The sequence below is a fragment of the Hyaena hyaena genome, unplaced genomic scaffold, assembly GCF_003009895.1.
Source record: "Hyaena hyaena isolate Hyena2069 unplaced genomic scaffold, ASM300989v1 scaffold_29, whole genome shotgun sequence".
Lineage (NCBI taxonomy): Eukaryota > Metazoa > Chordata > Mammalia > Carnivora > Hyaenidae > Hyaena > Hyaena hyaena.
The window spans coordinates 278,856-300,628 of NW_024080661.1; the positions used below are offsets into that span (position 1 = coordinate 278,856).

Here is a 21,773-nt window from a genome sequence, read left to right on the forward strand (position 1 = left end):
ATTTTAGGGGGTCGAAACTCCAGTGAGTGTACACTTATCCTGACTGAGGGAGACTCAGCTAAAACTTTGGCTGTTTCAGGCCTTGGTGTGGTTGGGAGAGACAAATATGGGGTTTTCCCGCTTAGAGGAAAAATACTCAATGTTCGAGAAGCTTCTCATAAACAGGTAGAACCGTCTTTAGAATCTAAATCCAGTTTTATAATGCAGGACTTCATGCTCATATTTCATTCCCTCACTGACATTTTGAAATATATTTTACATAGTTTATTATTATTTTAAGAAATTGGGTACATTGTAGCATATCTTAACAGATCTTTCTGACTTTACAAAAAGTATAGGCTAATAACTGAAAATACTGAAGCTCAAGAAAACCCAAACAATATATACTGTCCTATTTCTTTGTTCCTTTCAAATTTAATAAACAAAACATTACCTTTTCTGGTATATGTCTATTTCAGATCATGGAAAATGCTGAAATTAACAATATCATCAAGATTGTGGGTCTTCAGTACAAGAAAAACTATGAAGATGAAGATTCATTGAAGACTCTTCGTTATGGGAAAATAATGATTATGACAGATCAGGTCAGATTTGCTTTCAAATTAGATTGTTACACTGAAATTAAACCTGTCATATGGTTATTGCTTCCTCCTATGTAAGGAAGTTACTTAACTTGGAGCTTTATTCATCACATATATGTATTATATATACAGATTAAGTGGATAGATTTTTTTTTTAATCCCCATAGAAAATTTTTTGAAAAATTACCAGTAGGTTAATCATGATTTTTTTTTTTTTAGTCTCACAATAATTCTTTTGTGTTTTGGCTTTCCAAATATTTCTAGGACCAAGATGGTTCCCATATCAAAGGCTTGCTGATTAATTTTATCCATCACAACTGGCCCTCTCTTCTGCGGCATCGTTTTCTGGAAGAATTTATCACTCCCATTGTAAAGGTATATTAACTTCTAAATTACCATAATGGATATTTCAAGGCCCTACTCAACCCTTTATACACATATGAGCCCAGTGATGTACAGTATACAGGGTACCTAGCAGTGTACAAAACCACAGCAATATGTTGTTTATCATAGGTGTCTAAAAACAAACAAGAAATGGCATTCTACAGCCTTCCTGAATTTGAAGAATGGAAGAGTTCTACACCAAATCATAAAAAATGGAAAGTCAAGTACTACAAAGGTTTGTAAGGAAACCCATATAGAACTTCTCATTTTGTTATATATCATTGTACAGGATTATATGGAGTAACTTGGTATTCTTGGTTGTATAGGTTTGGGCACCAGCACATCAAAAGAAGCTAAAGAATACTTTGCAGATATGAAAAGACATCGTATTCAATTCAAATATTCTGGTCCTGAAGATGATGCTGCCATCAGCCTGGTCAGTTTGAATTCTGTTTCATACATACATTCTGGTTTTATAAATCACTACTCTAGCTAGTTGATTGAAACATAAATTTTTATATAATAGAATGTTTTATAGAATATGAAATGTTTTTGTTAAGTGTATCTTAGAGAAAAGGACCATATATTTGCCTAGTTTTTATACAAGAGATATTTTAGAACTTTTCATATCAGTTTTTGATCTCTAATTTGTAGGCCTTTAGCAAGAAACAAATAGATGATCGAAAGGAATGGTTAACTCATTTCATGGAAGACAGAAGGCAACGGAAGTTACTTGGCCTTCCTGAGGTAAAAAATCTTAGACATCCTACAATACAATGACTAGTTATTTCAGTAAAAAATTTAATATTAGGTAACTATATAAATGTGATAATTTAGACTGTTGCATAAATGTATGGGGTCTGAAAGAAATTGCAAAGGCAATGCACTTTTTCCTAATTGTGCAGCAACTACATTGGCTTTATCTTTAAAACCTGTAAAATATGTCTGCATAATTCTATATCTTTGAGGGACTTAAGAATTACCATGGAAATGATATGCTGAAAGGTTTCTTTGTTTAATTTTTGGTGTTAAATATTGTTAAGACTAGTGATCTTTTTTACTTTTCAAATTTTATGTCTTTATTTTATTTTGAGAGACAGAGAGTGAGTGGGGGAGGGGAAAGAGAGGGAGACACAGAATCTGAAGCAGGCTCCAGGCTCTGGGCTGTTAGCACAGAGCCCGACACGGGGCTCGAACCCATGGACTATGAAATCATGACCTGAGCAGAAGTCAGACACTTAACCAACTAAGCCACTCAGGCGCTTTTATTTTTTTTTATTTAGTCTTTTTTTTTTTTTTTTTACAAATAGTTTATTGTCAAATTAGTTTCCACATAACACCCAGTGCTCATCCCCACAAGTGTCCTCCACCATGCCCATCCCCCCTCCCCCCAGATCTTTTTTATTTTAACCAAGATCATGTAATACTCTCTCTCTTTGGTCCCCTCAGGATTACTTGTATGGGCAAACTACCACATATCTGACATACAATGACTTCATAAACAAGGAACTTATCCTGTTCTCAAATTCTGATAATGAGAGATCTATTCCATCTATGGTAGATGGTGAGTTCCAATCCATTAGCATGTTTCTATCATACATAGAAATCAGTGTCCAGAAATAGTTAAATTGAGGATACTAATATTTGCACTTCGTTCATTTTGAAGGTTTGAAACCAGGTCAAAGAAAGGTTTTGTTTACCTGTTTCAAACGGAATGACAAGCGAGAGGTGAAGGTTGCCCAGTTAGCTGGGTCAGTGGCTGAGATGTCCTCTTATCATCATGGTGAGGTAAACACACAATCCATAATGTTTCCAGAAAGTATTATAACAGTAATACCTCCAATAGCATTTTCCAAACACTCAGTGAGAGTACTTGGTAAGATGAACACTGGTTCATCCATAGGAGAGGATCATTTGCTGAAATCTATCAAACTATGTGTTTACTGTTGGACCTAACAAATCTATTTCTAAAAATAATATCCTGATAAGGCTACTCATAAATCTGCAAAGATCTATGTTCAAAGATATTTAGTAATATTTAATATAACTGATTCTAAAATTTAGGCATTGAAAATGTCTATCAATTGGAAAATTGTTTCAGATTGTGACACATCTATGCCTAGAGTCAATGATATAGCTCAAGTAAATCTGTGTGTACTAATATTGAGAATATCCAGTCCGATGTCCATGCAGAGAAAAAGAGCCAGAACAATACCTAAAGCAAAATACCTAGAAGGGTGTGCTTCAGGTTAACTTTGATTATCCCTGTCAATTGAAAAAGGGCAACTTTCCAGTTTTTTATATGTCTGAATTGTTTGACTTTACACAAACATATTCCTTTTTATAGATTTTGTGATTAAGTTACTTTTTTGCATTCATCATATATATATATTTTTTTTTCTTTAATGTTATTTAGTTTTAAAAGAGCAAGTGGGTGAGGGACGGGGTAGTGGGCAGGGAGGCCGTGGAAAGAAGATCCAACGCAAGCTCTGCACTAACAGCAGCAAGCCTGATACAGGACTGGAACTCACAAGCCATGAGATCATGACCTGAGCTAAAGTTGGACGGTCAACCCAGTCACCTATGCCTTCATTATATTTTAAAGAATTAGGTTGCCTATAGGTTTCTAGTGCTTTATTTTTTTATTTTTTTACTTTGTTAAATGTTTTATTTATTCTTGAGAGAGAGACGGAGCATGGCTGAGGGAGGGGCAGAGAGCAAGGGAGGCACAGAATCCAAAAGCAGGCTCCAGGCTATGAGCTGTTAGCACAGAGCCCAGTGCGGGGCTTGCACTCACAAGCCTCAAGACATGACCTGAGCTGAAGTCAGATGTTTAACCGACTGACCCAGCCAGGGGCCCCAGTTTCTAGTACTTTAAATGTAATGATTGTCTTGCTTGTCACTTTCAATTAAAATATAGTGGGCATTCAATAAATGTTCACACAACAAACATTTGTTGAATGCTTACCATGCACCAGGTATATATTAAAAAATCAAATACATTCCTCACTTCAAAATATAATCACAATTTATCCAGAGGGCCAACACACACGCACTGTAGAATAAAATGATGCATGCTAGAATAGAAATGAGCAAAGCGTTGTAACACAAAGGTGGAAATAATTCATTCTGCTGAGAGTGAAGAGAAGAGCTGTGTCTTCAGGGTTAAGTAGGACTTGATAAAAATTACTAGAAGGCAAAAGCCCTCAACTTAGAGCCAGTAGTCTTAGGTTGAGGCATGTCTGCCTTGTATTTATCTGGGAAGAATCAATAAACATTTATACCTCATAAAACCTTACACAATTATAGTGAAGTTTAGTTATAATAATGGACATGTATTATTAAGAGCCTACAGATCAGATTAATGAATCTTTTTCCACCTCCAGATGTCACTAATGATGACCATTATCAATTTGGCTCAGAATTTTGTGGGTAGCAATAATCTGAACCTCTTGCAGCCCATTGGTCAGTTTGGTACCAGGCTGCATGGTGGTAAGGATTCTGCTAGTCCTCGATACATCTTCACAATGCTCAGGTGGGTATTCTTTCAATTTCTAATGAATTGTCATTTTTAATTTTGAAATAATTAGTTAACCAAACATATATACATTCAGTTAATCAGAAAATGTACTTTTGATGTAAATGTTTACAGTATTAATTTTTTTAAACCAGCTCATTAGTTTAATTATGCTACTCATTACAGTAAGAGAGGGTAAATTCTGTTTCAGTTTGATAGCCATGCCTTTGAATTTCTTAGAAGTATCATTTTCTTGCCAAACTAAATGCTTTCACTTGCATTTCTTATATTTTCTTCTCTTTCATCCTATTGAGCAGTGGTTTTCAACCAGGGTAGATTTTTGCACCACTGCTTCATCTCCCAGAAGACATAGTAGTGTCTGGAGACATTTTTGATTGTCATGACTAGGACAGCCATGCTACATCTAGAGGCAGCAGCCAGAGATAAACCCTATGATCCATAGGACAGCCCCCTACAGCAAAGAATAATCTGACCCTAAATGTTAATGCTCAGGTTGAGAAACCCTGCTTTAGACTTGGGGCCAGGGTAAAGAAGAGCTTAATTCCTCCGAAATACCGTAGTTGAAATTTTACTTCCTTTATAAGTCTATGGAAAATCACTATGAATAGTCGATTTTCAGCTGTCACCTTGTTCAACCTTTCAGCAGCATTGGATAATCACTTCATCCTCCTTGAAACTCTTCTTTATTTGGCCTCTAAGACACTAGACTGTTGGCTTTCCTCCTTATTTATCCTCTCGGCTAGGTCCTTCTCATCTTCCCAGTCTCTAACTACTGGCCTGCACCAGACCTCCTTCATTACCTCTCTTTCCAGTAGCTACACTCACTTCCTATCCATGGATGATACCTCATCCATCTAGACTCCCAATTCCAGCCCTGAATCTCTCAGAGCTGACCACCTTCTCAAAATTTACCAATTGGACGTCCAATAAGCATCTCAAACCTAAGTCCAAAACAAAATTCTTAGCCTTCCTGTCTCAGTAAATGCGATGCTATCATTCTAATTCTCATACTAAAAACCTTAGAGTCACCTTTTTTCACACTAGTATCCAATTCATCAGCAGATCCTATGGGCTTTGCATTAGAAAAATACTAAAGCACTCCATTTATCTAAAATACCATAATACCGTCTACCATCCTTCTTTCATCCTTCATCCTTCTGGCAGCCAATTAATTTTTTTTTTTTAATGGGCCACTGGTTCAGAACCTTCCAACTGATTCGTTTAGAGCAAAATCTAAAGGACCTACATGATCTATGTGCCCACTCCCCATATGGTTTGATTCCATCTCATACTGTCTCTGTTCTGAACATACTTGGCCTCTGACTATACGCAGACATACCAAGCATACTCTTTTGGGCCTTTAATTTACTTGTCCCTCTGCTTCTACTGCTCCTTCCAAATAACCACATGATGGCTTATTCTCTCAATTTCTTCTTTCATCTAATGTTATCCTTTCAGAAGGTGTTACTGTTCCTTAATGCATTCAATCACTTTTCGTTGTTCTTAGCATTCACCCCACCACCTGACAACTGTATACAACTGTATGTGCAGTGTCTATCTCCCTATAGTAGACTGTGAGCTCCTTAGAGACATTATGTCTGCAGTGCCTGGCACAAAGTGCTCAATAAAGACTGTTAAACAATTATTAGTCAGCAACTAAAGCCAAGGTAATTTTTATGCATAAATATGAGACAACACTTGTCCTTTTCACAAGTTAAGTATCAAAGCCAGTATTTTTTATTTTTTTTTTAATTTTTTTTTTTTTTTTTAAATTATTTCTAGGCAACAGAGAGAGAGACAGCGTGAGCAGGGGAGGGTCAGAGAGAGAGGGAGTCACAGACTGAAACAGGCTCCAGGCTCAGAGCAGGAAGTCAGCACAGAGCCCGACAAGGGGCTCAAACCCACAAACCGAGAGATCATGACCTAAGCAAAAGTCGGACGCTTAACCAACTAAGCCACCCAGGCACCCCAAAGCCAGTATTTTTTAAAAATAACATTCTTTTAGGGCGCCTGGGTGGCTCAGTTGGTTGAGCGTCCGACTTCGGCTCAGGTCATTATCTCACAGTTCATGGGTTCGAGCCCCGTGTTGGGCTCTGTGCTGACTGCCAGCTCAGAGCCTGGAGCCGGTTTCAGATTCTGTATCTCCCTCTCTCTCTGACCCTCCCTGCTCACGCTGTCTCTCTCTCTCAGAAATAAAAAAAAAATTAAAAATTAAAAAAAAAAAAGATTAAAAAAAATAACATTCTTTGATCGTTTTTTTTAGCCCTTTGGCTCGGTTGTTATTTCCACCAAAAGATGATCACACATTAAAGTTTCTATATGATGACAATCAACGTGTTGAACCTGAATGGTACATTCCTATTATACCCATGGTGCTGATAAATGGTGCTGAAGGAATTGGTACTGGGTGGTCCTGCAAAATCCCCAACTTTGATATTCGTGAAGTTGTAAATAATATCAGGCGCCTGATGGATGGAGAAGAACCTTTGCCAATGGTAACTATTCTGTTTGTATCAGGATCCTTCGTTCTCTGGTTTCAATTCAGCAGGCTATATGGTTAAAGAGGACACATATAAAATTTATTTCATTCTTTAATGTTCATTAGATTTATTGTTTAATACTGTGGGGATTTCTGTTTTTAGTGTCACATTTAGAAAACGTATTCTTCTTTAAAATACCAATTTAGCTTCCGAGTTACAAGAACTTCAGGGGTACAATTGAAGAGCTGGCTCCAAATCAGTATGTGATCAGTGGTGAAGTGGCTATTCTTAATTCCACAACCATTGAAATTTCAGAGCTTCCCATCAGAACATGGACCCAGGTATGTAACTGTATTTTTTTTCTTTGATTTTTATGATCAGGGAAACACTTTGTACTACTGCTTGCTGAATACTCACAAGTGTTTTAGACACTTAACAAAAGGATTATTCTATTTTTCTTTAGACATATAAAGAACAGGTTCTAGAACCCATGTTGAATGGCACTGAGAAGACCCCACCTCTCATAACCGATTATAGGGAATACCATACAGACACCACTGTGAAGTTTGTTGTGAAGATGACTGAGGAGAAATTGGCAGAGGCAGAGAGAGTGGGACTACACAAAGTCTTCAAACTCCAAACTAGTCTCACGTGCAACTCTATGGTATGTCTTACTTTATGAGAGATCCATACGTTTCAATTTATATTAAAGATCCATCAGTTTCAAAGAATACCTTTATATTTCTGAAGAATAAATTCATTTCTCTGAAACCATTAAAGTTTAGCCAACTTACCTGTTCTTGTCTCCAATCTTGTTTTTCTTTTCTAGGTGCTTTTTGACCATGTAGGATGTTTAAAGAAATATGACACAGTGTTGGATATTCTAAGAGACTTCTTTGAACTCAGGCTTAAATATTATGGATTAAGAAAAGAATGGCTACTAGGAATGCTTGGTGCTGAATCTGCTAAACTGAACAATCAGGCTCGCTTTATCTTAGAGAAAATAGATGGCAAAATAATCATTGGTATGTTTTGGGAATAATAACTATCTACACAATTATGCCAAACTGTAAACATTTTTAGAGAAAATAATGGGAGGGAGGGCAAAATCCATTTAGTTCAGCAGGGTACTTATACAGGCATTTATTTTAAATACCTAGGCATTTATAGTTTGGAAAAGATAGCTTTTCTTAGATTGAGCATCTTGAGAAATCAAGATTTAGTTGACATTAGACAGAATAGAGAGCTAGAAAAAGTTCCTGTATAAAGTGATCAAGAGAAGAGAAGTTAGGTCTGATAGGGGAAAAAAAGACTAGGAGGAGGATTGATTATAAATGGCTTATATTACAAGTAAATTATGTACTGAAGACTGAGTTATGTCTCAGAATTTTTTTTTTTTTTTTTTTTTTTTAAACCTAGAAGCAACTAAGTCAGGGTATAAGTAACTAGGAAGAAAACAGTTTTGATAAAAGCTGGGATATAAGGAAGGTTAAAAGAAATAGCTCAACCCTGGCTAGGGCTTACCTAGGTAACTAACTTATGGGTTATAGGAGCAAGTCCCAAAACATGGCAACATGAGTTCCTGATGACACAGAATAATTTTCTGGTGGTACACAAAAATGTTTAACTTGATAGTTACATGTTCAATTTCATAAATATTTTTAAAACTAACACTGTCAACTCCCTAATTTCCCAGGACTGTTGCTTAAGGCAAGGCTAAAATGAGTAATATTGTACATGACTCAAAGAAAACTAAAAGTAAAGGCTGTGTTTAGATGAAATAATGGGACTATCCAGTCTTCTTGAGTATAAAAATATGGAAGTTCTAAATATGCAATCAGTTTCAGTTAATAAAAGATGGCACTCAGAAATTCATTCTGAAATATCAGTAGCTAGTAACTCAATATCCCTCAAAGTGTAATAAATTGGCTGTAGTAGTCCTTGGAAGAGAAAAAGGAAATGGATGCAGCATGGAGAAATTATTAGTTGGGTTGGTGGCAAACTTGCCCAAACAAATGTTGAAATATTAAAAAAAAGTATAATTGAGGTAGAGACTTATCAGAAATAAAGGTATGAGTCCTTCTATTCTTTTAAGAGTTATGATTAGGTCAACAGTGTCATATATGATTTAACTGCCCCCCTTGGGGTAATTTACAACCACAGTGGTTTGGGGAAAAGACTTCTCTCTATACTAAGGTATACAAATTTATGTTAAGGCAAAGACAGTTTAATTTTTAGTTTTAATCTTTTGAATTAATATGGTGTAACCTCATGCTCAAAACCATTATCTATGTTAACTTTTTTTTAATAGAAAATAAGCCTAAGAAAGAATTAATTAAAGTTCTGATTCAGAGGGGTTATGATTCTGATCCTGTGAAGGCTTGGAAAGAAGCCCAGCAAAAGGTAATTTCTTGGTTAGCACTTTTCTATGTTATTAAAGACTGTGTATAATCTTAATGTCTCTGTTTTACATGTCCTGTTAAAGCTACATTTGAATTCCTCCCTTTAGGTACCAGATGAAGAAGAAAATGAAGAGAGTGACAATGAAAATGAAGCTGAAAAGGGTGACTCTGTAAAAGATTCTGGACCAACCTTCAACTACCTTCTTGATATGCCTCTTTGGTATCTCACCAAGGAAAAGAAGGATGAACTATGCAAGCTGAGAAATGAAAAAGTGAGTTATTGTAGAGAGGGTTCATGTTGCTTAGTTGTTTTAGTAACTAGTGAAAGTAAAAGCTGCTTCATGAAAATTGTGCTCTATTTATGACCATAAATTCTCTTAATTTTCTGACTATCTTATGAAGGAACAAGAGCTGGAAACATTAAAGAGAAAGAGTCCATCAGATTTGTGGAGAGAAGACTTGGCTGCTTTTATTGAAGAGCTGGAGGTGTGTAGTTTATAATGTCTGTGTTAGAGTTTTTATTTTTAAAATTATTTTTAAGTTTATTTTTTTTTTTTTAAATGTTTTATTTATTTCTGAGAGAGAGAGAGGCAGCGTGAGCAGGGAAGGGTCAGAGAGAGGGAGACACAGAATCTGAAGCAGGCTCCAGGCACTGAGCTAGCTGTCAGCCCAGAGCCCGATGCGGGGCTCGAACCCAGGAATCGCGGGATCATGACCTGAGCCGAAGTCAAACGCCCAACCGACTGAGCCACTCAGGCGCCCCATTTTTAAGTTTATTTTTGAGAAAGCAAGAGCGAGCATGGGGGGGGGGGGGTGGCGTTGAGGTGGGAGGCAATCCCAAGCAGGCTCTGCACTCTGTGAGCATCAAGCCCCATGTGGGGCTCAAACTCAAAAACCATAAGATCTTGACCTGAGTGGAAATCAAGAGTCAGATGCTTAACGGACTGAGCCACCCAGGTGCCCCAGGAGTTTTTATTAATGAAATAGTATATTCTAGTAGTAAACCTCAAGAAATTTCACAGACAATAGAAAAAATATAAAAGGCATAAGGAAACATTCCAAGAGAACCCATAAAAGAATGGATTGTTAGGATAAAGTAAATAATGCTGGGAAGCATACGACCTAGAAGGTTTGGGACAAAGAGAGCAAAGGGTGGGAGTTGATTTCTGACTTATTGAACCTGAGAAGATAAAGAATTTAAATGTGGGGGCGCCTGGGTGGCTTAGTTGGTTAAGCATCTGACCAGCTCAGGTCACGATCTCGCGGCTCATGAGTTCAAACCTCGCATCGGGTTCTGTGCTTCAGATTCTATGTCTCCCTCTCTCTCTCTGCCCACCCCCACCCCCCCACCCCACTCATGTCTGTTGCTCTGTCTCAAAAACAAAAAAAAACCTTTTTTTTTTTTAAAGAATTTAAGTGTGTAAGAAGACCAACCCAGTCCCCCAAGCAACCTAAAAGGACAAAGATACTTACCTTCAGGGCTAGCTAATCAGTTTCAGAAGATACTTTGTTAACAACCTAAATCTCACTAATTTGCTTTGTTTTTCAACATTATTTTAGATAAGAAAAGCATTTCATAAACTAAGCTATAATGCTTACCATGCAGTTTTATATTATTACACTTAAGTATGGATGTACAAGTAGAATTCCACCCTTTCTCACTTTTTATTGAAGTTTACAAATATGTATTTGTAACTAACTAACCCAGTTTCCCCCATTATATCTTCAGAAGCTTAAATGGTGGAACCAAAAGTGGAACCCAATCTTCTGTCTCCACACTTGTCAAAATGGGCCTTAATTTTTTTTTTTTTAGAATGTTTATCTTCTCCTTTATATTCTTTTTTTTTTAAATAGTTTATTGTCAAATTGGTTTACATATAACACCCAGTGCTCATCCCAACAAGTGCCCTCCCCCATGCCCATCATTCTTTCCCCTCTCCCCCACCCCCATCAGCCCTCAGTTTGTTCTCTGCATTCAAGAGTCTCTCATGGTTTGCCTCCCTCCCTCCCTCTCCCCAACTATTTTTCCCTTTCTTCTCCCTCATAGTCCTCCGTTAGCTTCCTCCTAATCCGCCTATACGTGCAAACATACGGTATCTGTCCTTCTCTGCCTGACTTATTTTGCTCAGCATAACACCCTCTAGTTCCATCCACGTTGCTACAAATGGCCAGATTTCATTCTTTCTCATCGCCATGTAGTATTCCATTGTATAAATATACCACATCTTCTTGATCTAGTCATCAGTTGATGGACACTTAGGTTCTTTAGAGGGGCCTTAATTATATATTCACTCTTATTGGTGATATACTTAGTTATACAGTTTATCACAAATTTACCTTGAAATATGGGATGCCTGGCTGGCTCAGTCAGAAGAGCATGTGACTCTTGATCTTGAGGTCCTGAGATTCAAGCCCCACGCTGGATTTAGAGATTGCATACGAACATAATTTTTTTTTTAATTTATATTAAGATGTAACAAATTGAAATCAGTCTGACTGTTGCCTTTTATTCTATTCCTATAAGTAGCCTAGATTTTGTATTGTCTTTGTTGGCTTATAAACTTGCTTTCTTTTACCCCTTTGTAGGCTGTTGAAACAAAGGAAAAACTAGAAGAACAAATAGGACTTCCTGGGAAAGGGGGGAAAGCAAAGGGGAAGAAAATACAGATGGCTGAAGTTTTGCCTTCTCCGTGCGGGAAAAGAGTCATCCCCCGAGTGACCATAGAGATGAAAGCAGAGGCAGAAAAGAAGATTAAAAAGAAAATTAAGGTAATACTCGAAAAGTTGTACATAAAATACTTGAAACCTATTTCAACTTAAAATTTAATAAATGATATTATAAAATTTCTAATCTCATAGTTTGTAAATTATCCTGTATCCCTAACTTTTCTTTCCTGTGAACCTAATTCTTTTTCATGTTTAAGTATTTTGAAAAAGTCATGCCCATACCTTTATTCAGAGCTCTTAACCAAAACTTAAAAGACAAAAATCACTCTTTGACCAGATATATATTTGTATATTTGACCTTACATTATTCCAAATAATAAGTTGACAGAACTTGATCATCTTTGTCTTGCTCTCTTTTAGAGTGAAAATACTGAAGGGAGCCCTCAAGAGGACGGTGTGGAACTAGAAGGTCTGAAACAAAGGTTGGAGAAGAAACAGAAAAGAGAACCAGGTATTTAAACATTTTAAGTAAAATGGAGAGTTGAAATTAAATTGTGCCTGTTACCTCGTACGTTCCACATCGTAACACGATAGAGGACTATGTCTGAAGTTTATTTGAACCTCCCTAATACTGTCCTTGGATTTTATTTATTTTAGAAGAGCCGGCTTCAGATTCTGTCTCTGTCTCTCTCTTTCTCTCTCTCTGCCCCTTCCGTCTCTCTCTCTCTCAAAAATAAATATTTTTAAAAAAAGAATTTTAGTAACCATTTGATTATGCCTTCACTGAGTATCTACTTTTTTTTAAGTTATTCATTAAGATATTCACATATCAAATTCATCTATTTAAAGTATACCATTCAATCATTTCAGTATACTCAACAGTTGGGGCCCCTGGGTGACATAGTCGGTTAAGCGTCCGACTTCGGCTCAGGTCATGATCTCATGGTTTGTGGGTTCAAGCCCTGCGTTGGGCTCTGTGCTGACAGCTAGCTCAGAGCCTAGAGCCTGCTTCAGATTCTGTGTCTCCCCCTCTCTCTGACCCTTCCCTGCTCACGCTGTCTCTCTCTCTCAGAAATAAAACATTAAAAAAAAAATTTTTTTTAAAGTATACTCAACAGTTTTAAAATAATTTTTTGTACCAAAAAGAAACACTCTACCCCATTAATGGTCACTCTACATTTCCTCCCAATTTCCCCTCCCACATACAATCATTAATCTACTTTCTGTCTCTAGATTTACTTATTCTGGACATTTCATATGAATGGAATCATTTAATATGTGGTCTATTGTGCCTGGCTTTTTTCACTTAGCATGTTTTCAAGGGTGATCCATGTAGTAACATGTATCAATACTTCATTCTTTTTATTGCCAAATAGTATTTCATAGTATGGATATACCCCATTCTATTTATTTGTTCATCAGTTGATAGGTATCTGGCTTGTTTCCACTTCATGGGTTTGTTGGTTTGTTTGTTTGTTTTTAAGTAGGCTCCACGCTGGGTGGGGACTTGTATTCATGACTCTGAGATCAAGAGTCAGATGCTTAACCGATTGAGCCACCCAGGTACCCCATGGACTTAATGTTTTGATTTCTTTTGGGTAAATACCTAGGAGTGGAATTGTGGTGGGTGATACAATTTTTTATGTTTTACGTTTTGAGGAACATGCCACACTGTTTTTCAGAGCAGCTGCACCATTTTACATTCCCTCCAGCAATGTAGGAGGGTTCCAGTTTCTCCACATCCTCACCAACACTGTTAATTCATTGCCACTCTTTTTCATTCATTCTAGCCATCCTAGTGGATATGAAGTGGTGTCTCCTTGTGGTTTTGGTTTGCTAATGATTGGGTATCTTTTCATGTTGTTTGTTGGTCTTTTATATTTCTTTGGAAAAATCTCTATTCAGACCCTTGGCCCATTTTTAAAAATTTTTTTTTTTTAATGTTTATTTTGAGAGAGAGACAGACAGAGCATGAGCAGGGGAGGGGCAGAAAGAGAGAGGGAGACCCAGAATTTGAAGCAGGCTCCAGGCTCCGAGCTGTCAGCACAGAGCCTGCCTAAGGGCTAGAACTCAAAAACCACATGATCATGACCTGAGCCAAAGTTGGATACCCAACTGACTGAACCACCTAAACACCCCTTTATTTTTATTTTAAAAAAATTTTTTAATGTTTATTTTTGAGAGAGAGCATGCGTGACAGTGTGAGCAGGGGAGGGGCAGAGAGAGAGGGAGACCCAGAATCTGAAGCAGGCTCCAGGCTCTCCACTGTCAGCACAGAGCCTGATGTGAGGCTCAAACTCACAAACTGCCAGATCATGACCTGAGCTGAAGTCCAACACTTAACTGACTGAGCCACCCAGGTACCCCACCCATTTCTTTAACTGAGTTGTTTGTCTTTTGTTGTTGTTGAATTTATTGTAAGATTTATGTATTCTGGATCCCAGTCCTTTATCAGATATATGATTCTCAAATATTTTCTCCTATTCTATAGATTAACTTATTTTTTTTTAACGTTTTTTATTTATTTCTGAGAGAGAGAGAGGCAGTATGAGCAGGGGAGGGTCAGAGAGAGAGGGAGTTACAGAATCCAAGGCAGGCTCCAGGCTCTAAGCTAGCTGTCAGCACAGAGCCAGATGCGGGGCCCGAACCCATGAACCATGAGATCATAACCTGAGCCAAAGTCAGACACTTAACCGACTTAGCCACCCAGGCGCCCCTAGATTAACTTATTTTCTTGATGATGTCCTTTGAAACACAAGTTTTTAACTGTGATGAAATCTAAATTATCTTCTCTTTTTCCTTTTGTTGCTTGTGTTTTGTGTATCCTATCTAATCTTTTGCCAAATCCAAGGTCGTCAAGATTTACCCCTATGTTTTCTTCTAAGTGTTTTAGTTTTAGCTCTTACATTTAGATCTGTGATGAACTGTGAATTAATTTTTATATGTGGCATTAGGAAGGAGTCCAGCTTCATTCTTTTGGATGTGGATATCCAGTTATCCCAGCACCATGTCAGAATCCTTTTTTCCCTATTAAATTGTCTTCACCCTTGTCAAAAATCAATTAGTCATAAATATTAAGGTTTATTTATGGATTCTCAACTCTATTCCATTGATTGATCTGTAAACTAACCTTGACTATCTAACTTTTTTTTACTTCGAGATAGAGAGAGAGCATGTGCGTGCGGAGGAAAGAGGCAGAGGGAAAGAGAATCTCAAGCAGGCTCCATGCTCAGTGTGGAGCCCAACGTGGGGTTCGATCCCATAACCTGAGCATGACCTGAGCCAAAATCAAGAGTCAGATATTCAAGCAACTAAGCCACCCATGCATCCCAAATATCTACTTTTTTTTTTAAATGTTTTATTTATTTCTGAGAGAGAAAGAGAGAGACAGCCTGAGCAGGGGAGGGTCAGAGAGAGAGGGAGATACAGAATCTGAAAGAGGCTCCAGGCTCTGAGCTGGCAGTCAGCACAGAGCCCGATGCGGGGCTTGAACCCACGAACCATGAGATCATGACCTGAGCTGAAGGACGCTTAACCAACTGAGCCACCCAGGCGCCCCCCACATATCTACTTTAATAGATAATATGTGCTCAGTTCTGTGGGAAATAAAAAGATGAATAAAACAAATGGAAACATCTTAGTATTAAACTAAAGACATAATAAAAGTATGTGAAGCCATGCAAAATTATATTAACTTTAAACCTAGCTAGCAATCTGTTAGCATGTAAAACCAATGAATCAGTTGAGTGTTTTGAGCATTCATGTTCCCATTAATCTCAAATAATGTGAGGGAACAAGAAGTGGGAGAGTATGGCATTTACCTTCAAGGGGTTTATCAAGAAAGAAAGTTAAAGCAGTATATACTAGCCATTGTAGGAACTGAGAATGGCAAGATCGGTGTGGGTGCATATACATTGTAGAGGCTTTGTGAGAGAGGTAGAACTTGGGTTAGAGTCCTGAAGAGTGGGTAAGATTTAGGTATCCTAGATTGGGAAAAGAACAATGGGCATATAATATGCACAGGACAATGAGAAGACCTCCTTAATGGGGGCGCGGGTGGGGGGGGGCACTTATATTAGGAAATTAAAAAAAAAATGTGAACTAGATGACAGAGATATAGAAAATCAGGTTGTTGGAGGAGGCTGGATAACATTAGCTTCAACTAGGAAATGTGATGTAGGTAGGTATACTGACAATATGAAGGATGGTATCAGACCAATGTGGGTGCTGCCCTGCTCATCTTTGGACGAGGACTGGTGACTTTAAACCTCCTTAGTCAGCCATTAAACACCCTCAAGTTTTTGTCCTAGCCATTCTTTTCTGTTTGAACTGTCTCCCTTGCCTTGACTTCACCAGTAGCCTTTTGTTGATCTTGCATCTATTCTTGTCTGTTTCCAATCACTATCCTGCAACCTAAAAGAACTTTTTAAAATTCAAATCTGGTTATATTGGTTCCCTGTTTAAAACAAAATCCTTGGGGCGCCTGGGTGGCTCAGTCGGTTAAGCATCCGACGTCGGCTCAGGTCATGATCTCACAGTTCGTGGGTTTGAGCCCTGTGTCGGGCTCTGTGCTGACAGCCAGCTCAGAGCCTGGAGCCTGCTTCAGATTCTGTATCTCCCTCTCTCTCGGACCCTCCCCTGCTCACGCTGTCTCTCTCTCTCTCAGAAATAAATAAAAAACATTTAAAAAAAAGAATATGTGAAGGTGGTTAATTCCTATCTCCCTTCTAGGTACCAAGACAAAGAAGCAAACTACGTTGCCATTTAAACCAATCAAAAAAGGAAAGAAGAGAAACCCCTGGTCTGATTCAGACTCAGATGTGAGCAGTAATGAAAGTGACTTTGATGTCCCCCCACGAGAGATAGAGCCACGGCGAGCAGCAAGTAAGCACAAGTGAACGACATGCTAGATGTGCTGCAAGATCTGGGCCAGCGTGTTTCAGGGCACTAATCCCAGCACTTACTGTATCCTAGAGCAGTAATTAAGTTTTTGAAAAACTAAAGCATCTTTTAGGATATTAAACTAAAGCTTAAATCTTCTTGAATTGTGATAGCAACCTGTGGATTACATATTTCTGCTGCCCTCATTTATTCTTTGTCTATGTATGTTTTTTATAGCAAAAACCAAATTTACAGTGGATTTGGATTCGGATGACGATTTCTCAGATTTTGATGAAAAAACTCAAGATGAGGATTTTGTCCCATCAGATGTTAGTCCGGCTAAGACCAAAACTTCCCCACCAATGTAAATACCTTCTCTAACATGGATCTTATCATGATTGTTGTCAGTAGTCAATGATATATTCTTTGTTGCTTGACACATTTAGAATTAGTTGTCAGGATGTTGATGTTTTGTTGTTTTTTATTCTAGACCTACTAACAAAGAACTGAAGCCACCAAAGAGTGCCACATCAGGTATGTATTTAATTAAAAATAGTGAGATGTCTGCCTCACTGGGGCACTTGGGTCTAGCTGGGTTCTAATCTGAACTACATTATCCGAGTCCTGCCTTGGAAGATAAATGTGGGTTCTTGTTAGCATTGCATTGACGTTGTTCATTAGGGTTAGTTTTGCACAGAAACAGGTTTTACACTTAACATGCTGAACGTCATCGCATGTTTGCTGGGTGTTAGAGGCACAAAAAATATCTGCTGGATGAAGAATGCAGAAATTAGAACAAAGTTATGAGTATGTTTTGAATATTCTAGAAAAGTCACAGACTTGGTATTTAAATGGGAATTCAGACCAAGAATGGATTTTTATGTGTTGCTTATCCGTGCTATTTTCCTTTCCATTTGAAGTAATGGACCTTGATGCTGATGGTGCCAAGGACACTGTACCACTTTCTCTAGGTTCTCCGGCTGCTAACTTCTCAGCGGAGACTGAAATCACAAACCCCGTTTCTAAAAAGAAGGTAGTGGTGAAGAAGACGGCAGCAAAAAGTGAGCCTCAGTCTTTCAGATGGGTTAATGTTGGGGTTAAGTAGCGGGCTACCACAAGCCAGTTTCAGTTTTTTATCCCCCAAAATTACTATTAATATTGAAATTAAAGCTTTTCCAAGTGAAAGCATATTTTTATTTTACATTTATTTATTTTTGAGAGACAGAGAGACAGAGCATGAGTGGGGAGGGGTAAAGAGAGAAGGAGACACAGAATCTGAAGCAGGTTCTAGGCTCCAAGCTGTCAGCACAGAGCCTGACGCAGGGTTCGAACCCATGGACTGTGAGATCATGACCTGAGCCAAAATCGGACACTCAACCGAGTGTGCCACCCAGGCACCCCGAAAGCATATATATTTAGATCTTTATAATCAAAACTGGTGCTCAAAAGTTCTAAAATCAGCATATTTCTCAAAATGCCAGGTATTATGTACCTCATTATCTGTGACAGGGATAAAGTTTACAAACAGTTGCAAAGGTTTAATGTAAAACATATAGCTGTTAAAAAATTAGATGCTGAGGCACCTGGATGGCTCAGTTGGTTAAGCGTTCAACTCTTGATCTCAGTTCAGGTCTTGATCTCAGGGTCATGAGTTTAAGGCCTGCACTGGGCTCCATGCTGGGCGTGGAACCTACTTAAAAAAACTTAAGAATAGTTTAGATTCTCTAATGTATTTTCAGCTCTATTAGATATTTTCCTATCTTAAATGTAAGCAGTCAACAGTTTGCTAAAGAAAGTTCACAGAATAGTCCGTCTAAGAGTGGACATGATGAAGGCCTGTGTTGACTTGCAGGTCAGCCTTCCACCTCCACTACAGGTGCCAGAAAAAGGGCTGCACCAAAAGGAACCAAAAAGGAGCCAGGCTTGAATTCTGAGGTCTCTCAAAAGCCTGATCCCCCTAAAATGAAAAATCGCCGCAAGAGGAAGCCTTCCACTTCTGATGATTCCGACTCTAATTTTGAGAAAATGATTTCTAAGACAGTCACAAGCAAGGTGAGTGTTATCCTAGTCACTCTGTTTGCAATAGCTGTTTGAAAATACATAACCAAGATTTGCTCTTAATCTGACACATTTTTAAGGAAATAAATTTAAATCTCCTAATCCATTTAGCTTTTACTTACTGTAACACAGTTACATTTAAAAATATGCCACTTAGTCAAAAAGAGAATCGTCTTAGATCTATCTCTTACTACTTATTAGAAGGTGGGAAATTCCTTGAATTGTAGTCTGTTCGTATATTTTTTATAGTGAAATGTTGCTGTCAGACTAACATTGTGCAAATTACATGGACTTCCTCTTATAGAAATCCAAGGGGGAGAGTGAAGACTTCCATCTGGACTTAGACTCAGCTGTGGCTCCTCGGGCCAAATCTGGACGGGCAAAGAAACCTATAAAGTACCTCGAAGAATCAGATGAAGATGATCTGTTCTAAAATGTGATTATTTTAAGTAACGGTCTTAATGAGCCCAAGACTGATTTTAGAGTTACCTGAATCCCTTAATTTCCTCCCCTCTGAATTTTGTTTGGGGAAGGTAGTTTTAATGCAGAGTCATCAAAATGAAGTGTGTAGACCCCAAGTATCCCTTCCCTTTTTATAATACTGTCTAAATAGGGACCACCTCATGGGCATTGTTTTCTTCTCTGCTTTGTCTGTTTTGACTGTCTTTTCTTTTGTCTTTAGAATCTGATTTTAAATTCTTCTGGACTCTAGACATAGTTGTGTGGTCACTTCAGCATAATATAGTTTATTGACCATTCATTAAGCCAGAATTGTTATGAAAGTATCTACTCTGCCTCCTTTCAATTTCCTACTTTCAGTAAATATGAGATAGAGCATGATTAATTCTGTTTTACCTTAGTTTTATAGGTAATTTTCCATCAAGTAGAACGTTATAGTTGTAATACACATACTCCCCACTCAGCCTTTTATGTGCTGGATTTCTGCTCAAGCAATAAGAAAATTAGTCCTATTCTTTATATCCTCTTGAATATTAGAAAGATTGAAGGAATACACCTTGGCTGTGTCTGTATAACCTCCATACAGTCAATAGGATGAAGAAAGACCATAAGTTATGTGACTATTGCAGCTCTGACTTGTCCCCTTGGGCTGTCTCCAAGTCCAAATCTACCAAAGAGCAAATGTCTAGGGAGCACTGGACTGCAGAAAAGTGGGGGACAGCATTCACTCCAAAATCTTCTATGATCTTTTGCTCGGCAGTGAGCAGCTATATCTACTTTGGGAAATCTCTATAATTTTCAACTTCTAAACTTTTTAAGGCCTTTCTGCATTTTTACATGTTGTGTGACTTGAGTGGTGTTATCAATGTTTTTGTAAATATTTACTATGTTTTTCTATTTCACTTAATTCCAACAATTTTGTACTTTAATAAAATGTTCTAAACATTGCAACCCATTGATTTTCCCGTTTTTTTTTTTTTTCCTGGCCTTGCAATATACCCTTTCCCTTACTTCTTCACTTCCTTTTGAGAACTATTCTGATCATGTGCTGAGGTACCTACCTAATAGCTCCTGGTCATAGTAATAGGTCTAAGAGATAGGCATCATGACCTACCTGAAGCCAGCCAGGTCTTTGCCTGGTATGGGTACAAAGTCCTTCATCGCCTTCACACGCGGAAGGCCTTGGCCCTACATCAGTAAGTAGTTGCAAATATGCATGTCTTTTTTTTTTTTTTAATAATTACTCTACAGCTGTTTTGATAATCAAGACAACTACTTGATGATCTCAATAAATTAGGGCAACTGGCTAATCATTTAGAAAAAGAAGAATGTTAGATAAATCCATTCCCTTCCTCACATCCTATACCAAAGTTAAGTTCAAACAAATAATATTTATTTAGATGTCAAAAACAAAATCATAGAAATGTACCAGAAGAAAAGTAATCCTGAGTTACAGAGAAATATCCGAAACCTCTCCCCAAGGGTAGTGTTGATGAAGATCTAGAAAAATGAGCACTTTCATCAGAATCTGGGCAAAGAGGCCAAACTCTGTCCCAAATATCCTCACTTTACAAAATTTAGTTCAGGGTGCGTGGGTGGTTCAGTCAGTTAAGCATCCAACTTTGGCTCAGCACATGATCTTGCGGTCTAGGAGTTCGAGCCCTTTTCAGGCTCTGCTGACAGCTCAGCCTGGAGCCTGCTTCAAATTCTCTCTCTCTCTCTCTCTCTCTCTCTCTCTCTGCCTCTCCCTACCTCCTTCCCCACTCATGTTCTGTCTCTCTCGCAAAAGCAAACATTTAAAAAAAAATTTTTTTTAATTTAGTTCAAGGGGCACTTGGCTCAGTTGGTTAAGTGTCTGACTCTTGATTTTAGCTCAAGTCATGATCTCACAGTTGTGGGTTCAAGCCCCACATTAGGCTCTGTGCTGACAGCATGGAACCTGCTTGGGATTCTCTGTCTCCCTCTCTCTGTACTTCTGCTCAAGCACACTCTCTGTCTCTCAAAAATAAACATTAAAAAAACTTAGTTCAGGAGAAGAATTGAAATGTGCAAATCCATGTAAGCACACAGAAACATAGGAAATCTCAATATCCTAGTCAGATAATGTTGCAAAATGCTACCAGGGAAGCGAGGGGCAAAGTACACAAGGGATCTCAGTTTCTCAAAACTACATGTAAATCTACAATTACTTCAAGAAAAGCCACATGCAAAGATATTTTTAAAAGACACTTATTTTATGTAATAAAAAAATTGCAAGTAGCCTAAATGTCCAATGAGCAGGAGACTTTAGATAAATCACTTGGTTTAAACAAATTATGGTACA

The 21,773-nt window shown here is 37.9% G+C and overlaps 1 protein-coding gene across 1 annotated transcript in view; it reads left to right on the top strand.

Annotated features, from left to right (window-relative positions):
- The window catches only part of TOP2A (DNA topoisomerase II alpha), a 28,400-nt gene extending 8,017 nt beyond the window's left edge, over window positions 1-20,383 (top strand). The window contains exons 12-35 of the mRNA XM_039227884.1: window positions 8-165; window positions 459-584; window positions 846-956; window positions 1,095-1,200; window positions 1,292-1,401; window positions 1,620-1,712; window positions 2,415-2,529; window positions 2,632-2,753; window positions 4,352-4,500; window positions 6,767-6,998; window positions 7,190-7,324; window positions 7,447-7,647; window positions 7,813-8,008; window positions 9,295-9,386; window positions 9,493-9,657; window positions 9,788-9,871; window positions 11,972-12,154; window positions 12,473-12,563; window positions 16,784-16,936; window positions 17,171-17,297; window positions 17,424-17,467; window positions 17,854-17,994; window positions 18,786-18,985; window positions 19,296-20,383. Coding sequence (XP_039083815.1) covers window positions 8-165; window positions 459-584; window positions 846-956; window positions 1,095-1,200; window positions 1,292-1,401; window positions 1,620-1,712; window positions 2,415-2,529; window positions 2,632-2,753; window positions 4,352-4,500; window positions 6,767-6,998; window positions 7,190-7,324; window positions 7,447-7,647; window positions 7,813-8,008; window positions 9,295-9,386; window positions 9,493-9,657; window positions 9,788-9,871; window positions 11,972-12,154; window positions 12,473-12,563; window positions 16,784-16,936; window positions 17,171-17,297; window positions 17,424-17,467; window positions 17,854-17,994; window positions 18,786-18,985; window positions 19,296-19,424 — 3,263 coding nt within the window. The 3' untranslated portion in view covers window positions 19,425-20,383. The remainder of the gene's footprint in view (window positions 1-7; window positions 166-458; window positions 585-845; window positions 957-1,094; window positions 1,201-1,291; window positions 1,402-1,619; window positions 1,713-2,414; window positions 2,530-2,631; window positions 2,754-4,351; window positions 4,501-6,766; window positions 6,999-7,189; window positions 7,325-7,446; window positions 7,648-7,812; window positions 8,009-9,294; window positions 9,387-9,492; window positions 9,658-9,787; window positions 9,872-11,971; window positions 12,155-12,472; window positions 12,564-16,783; window positions 16,937-17,170; window positions 17,298-17,423; window positions 17,468-17,853; window positions 17,995-18,785; window positions 18,986-19,295) is intronic.
- The last annotated feature ends 1,390 nt before the right edge of the window (window positions 20,384-21,773 follow it).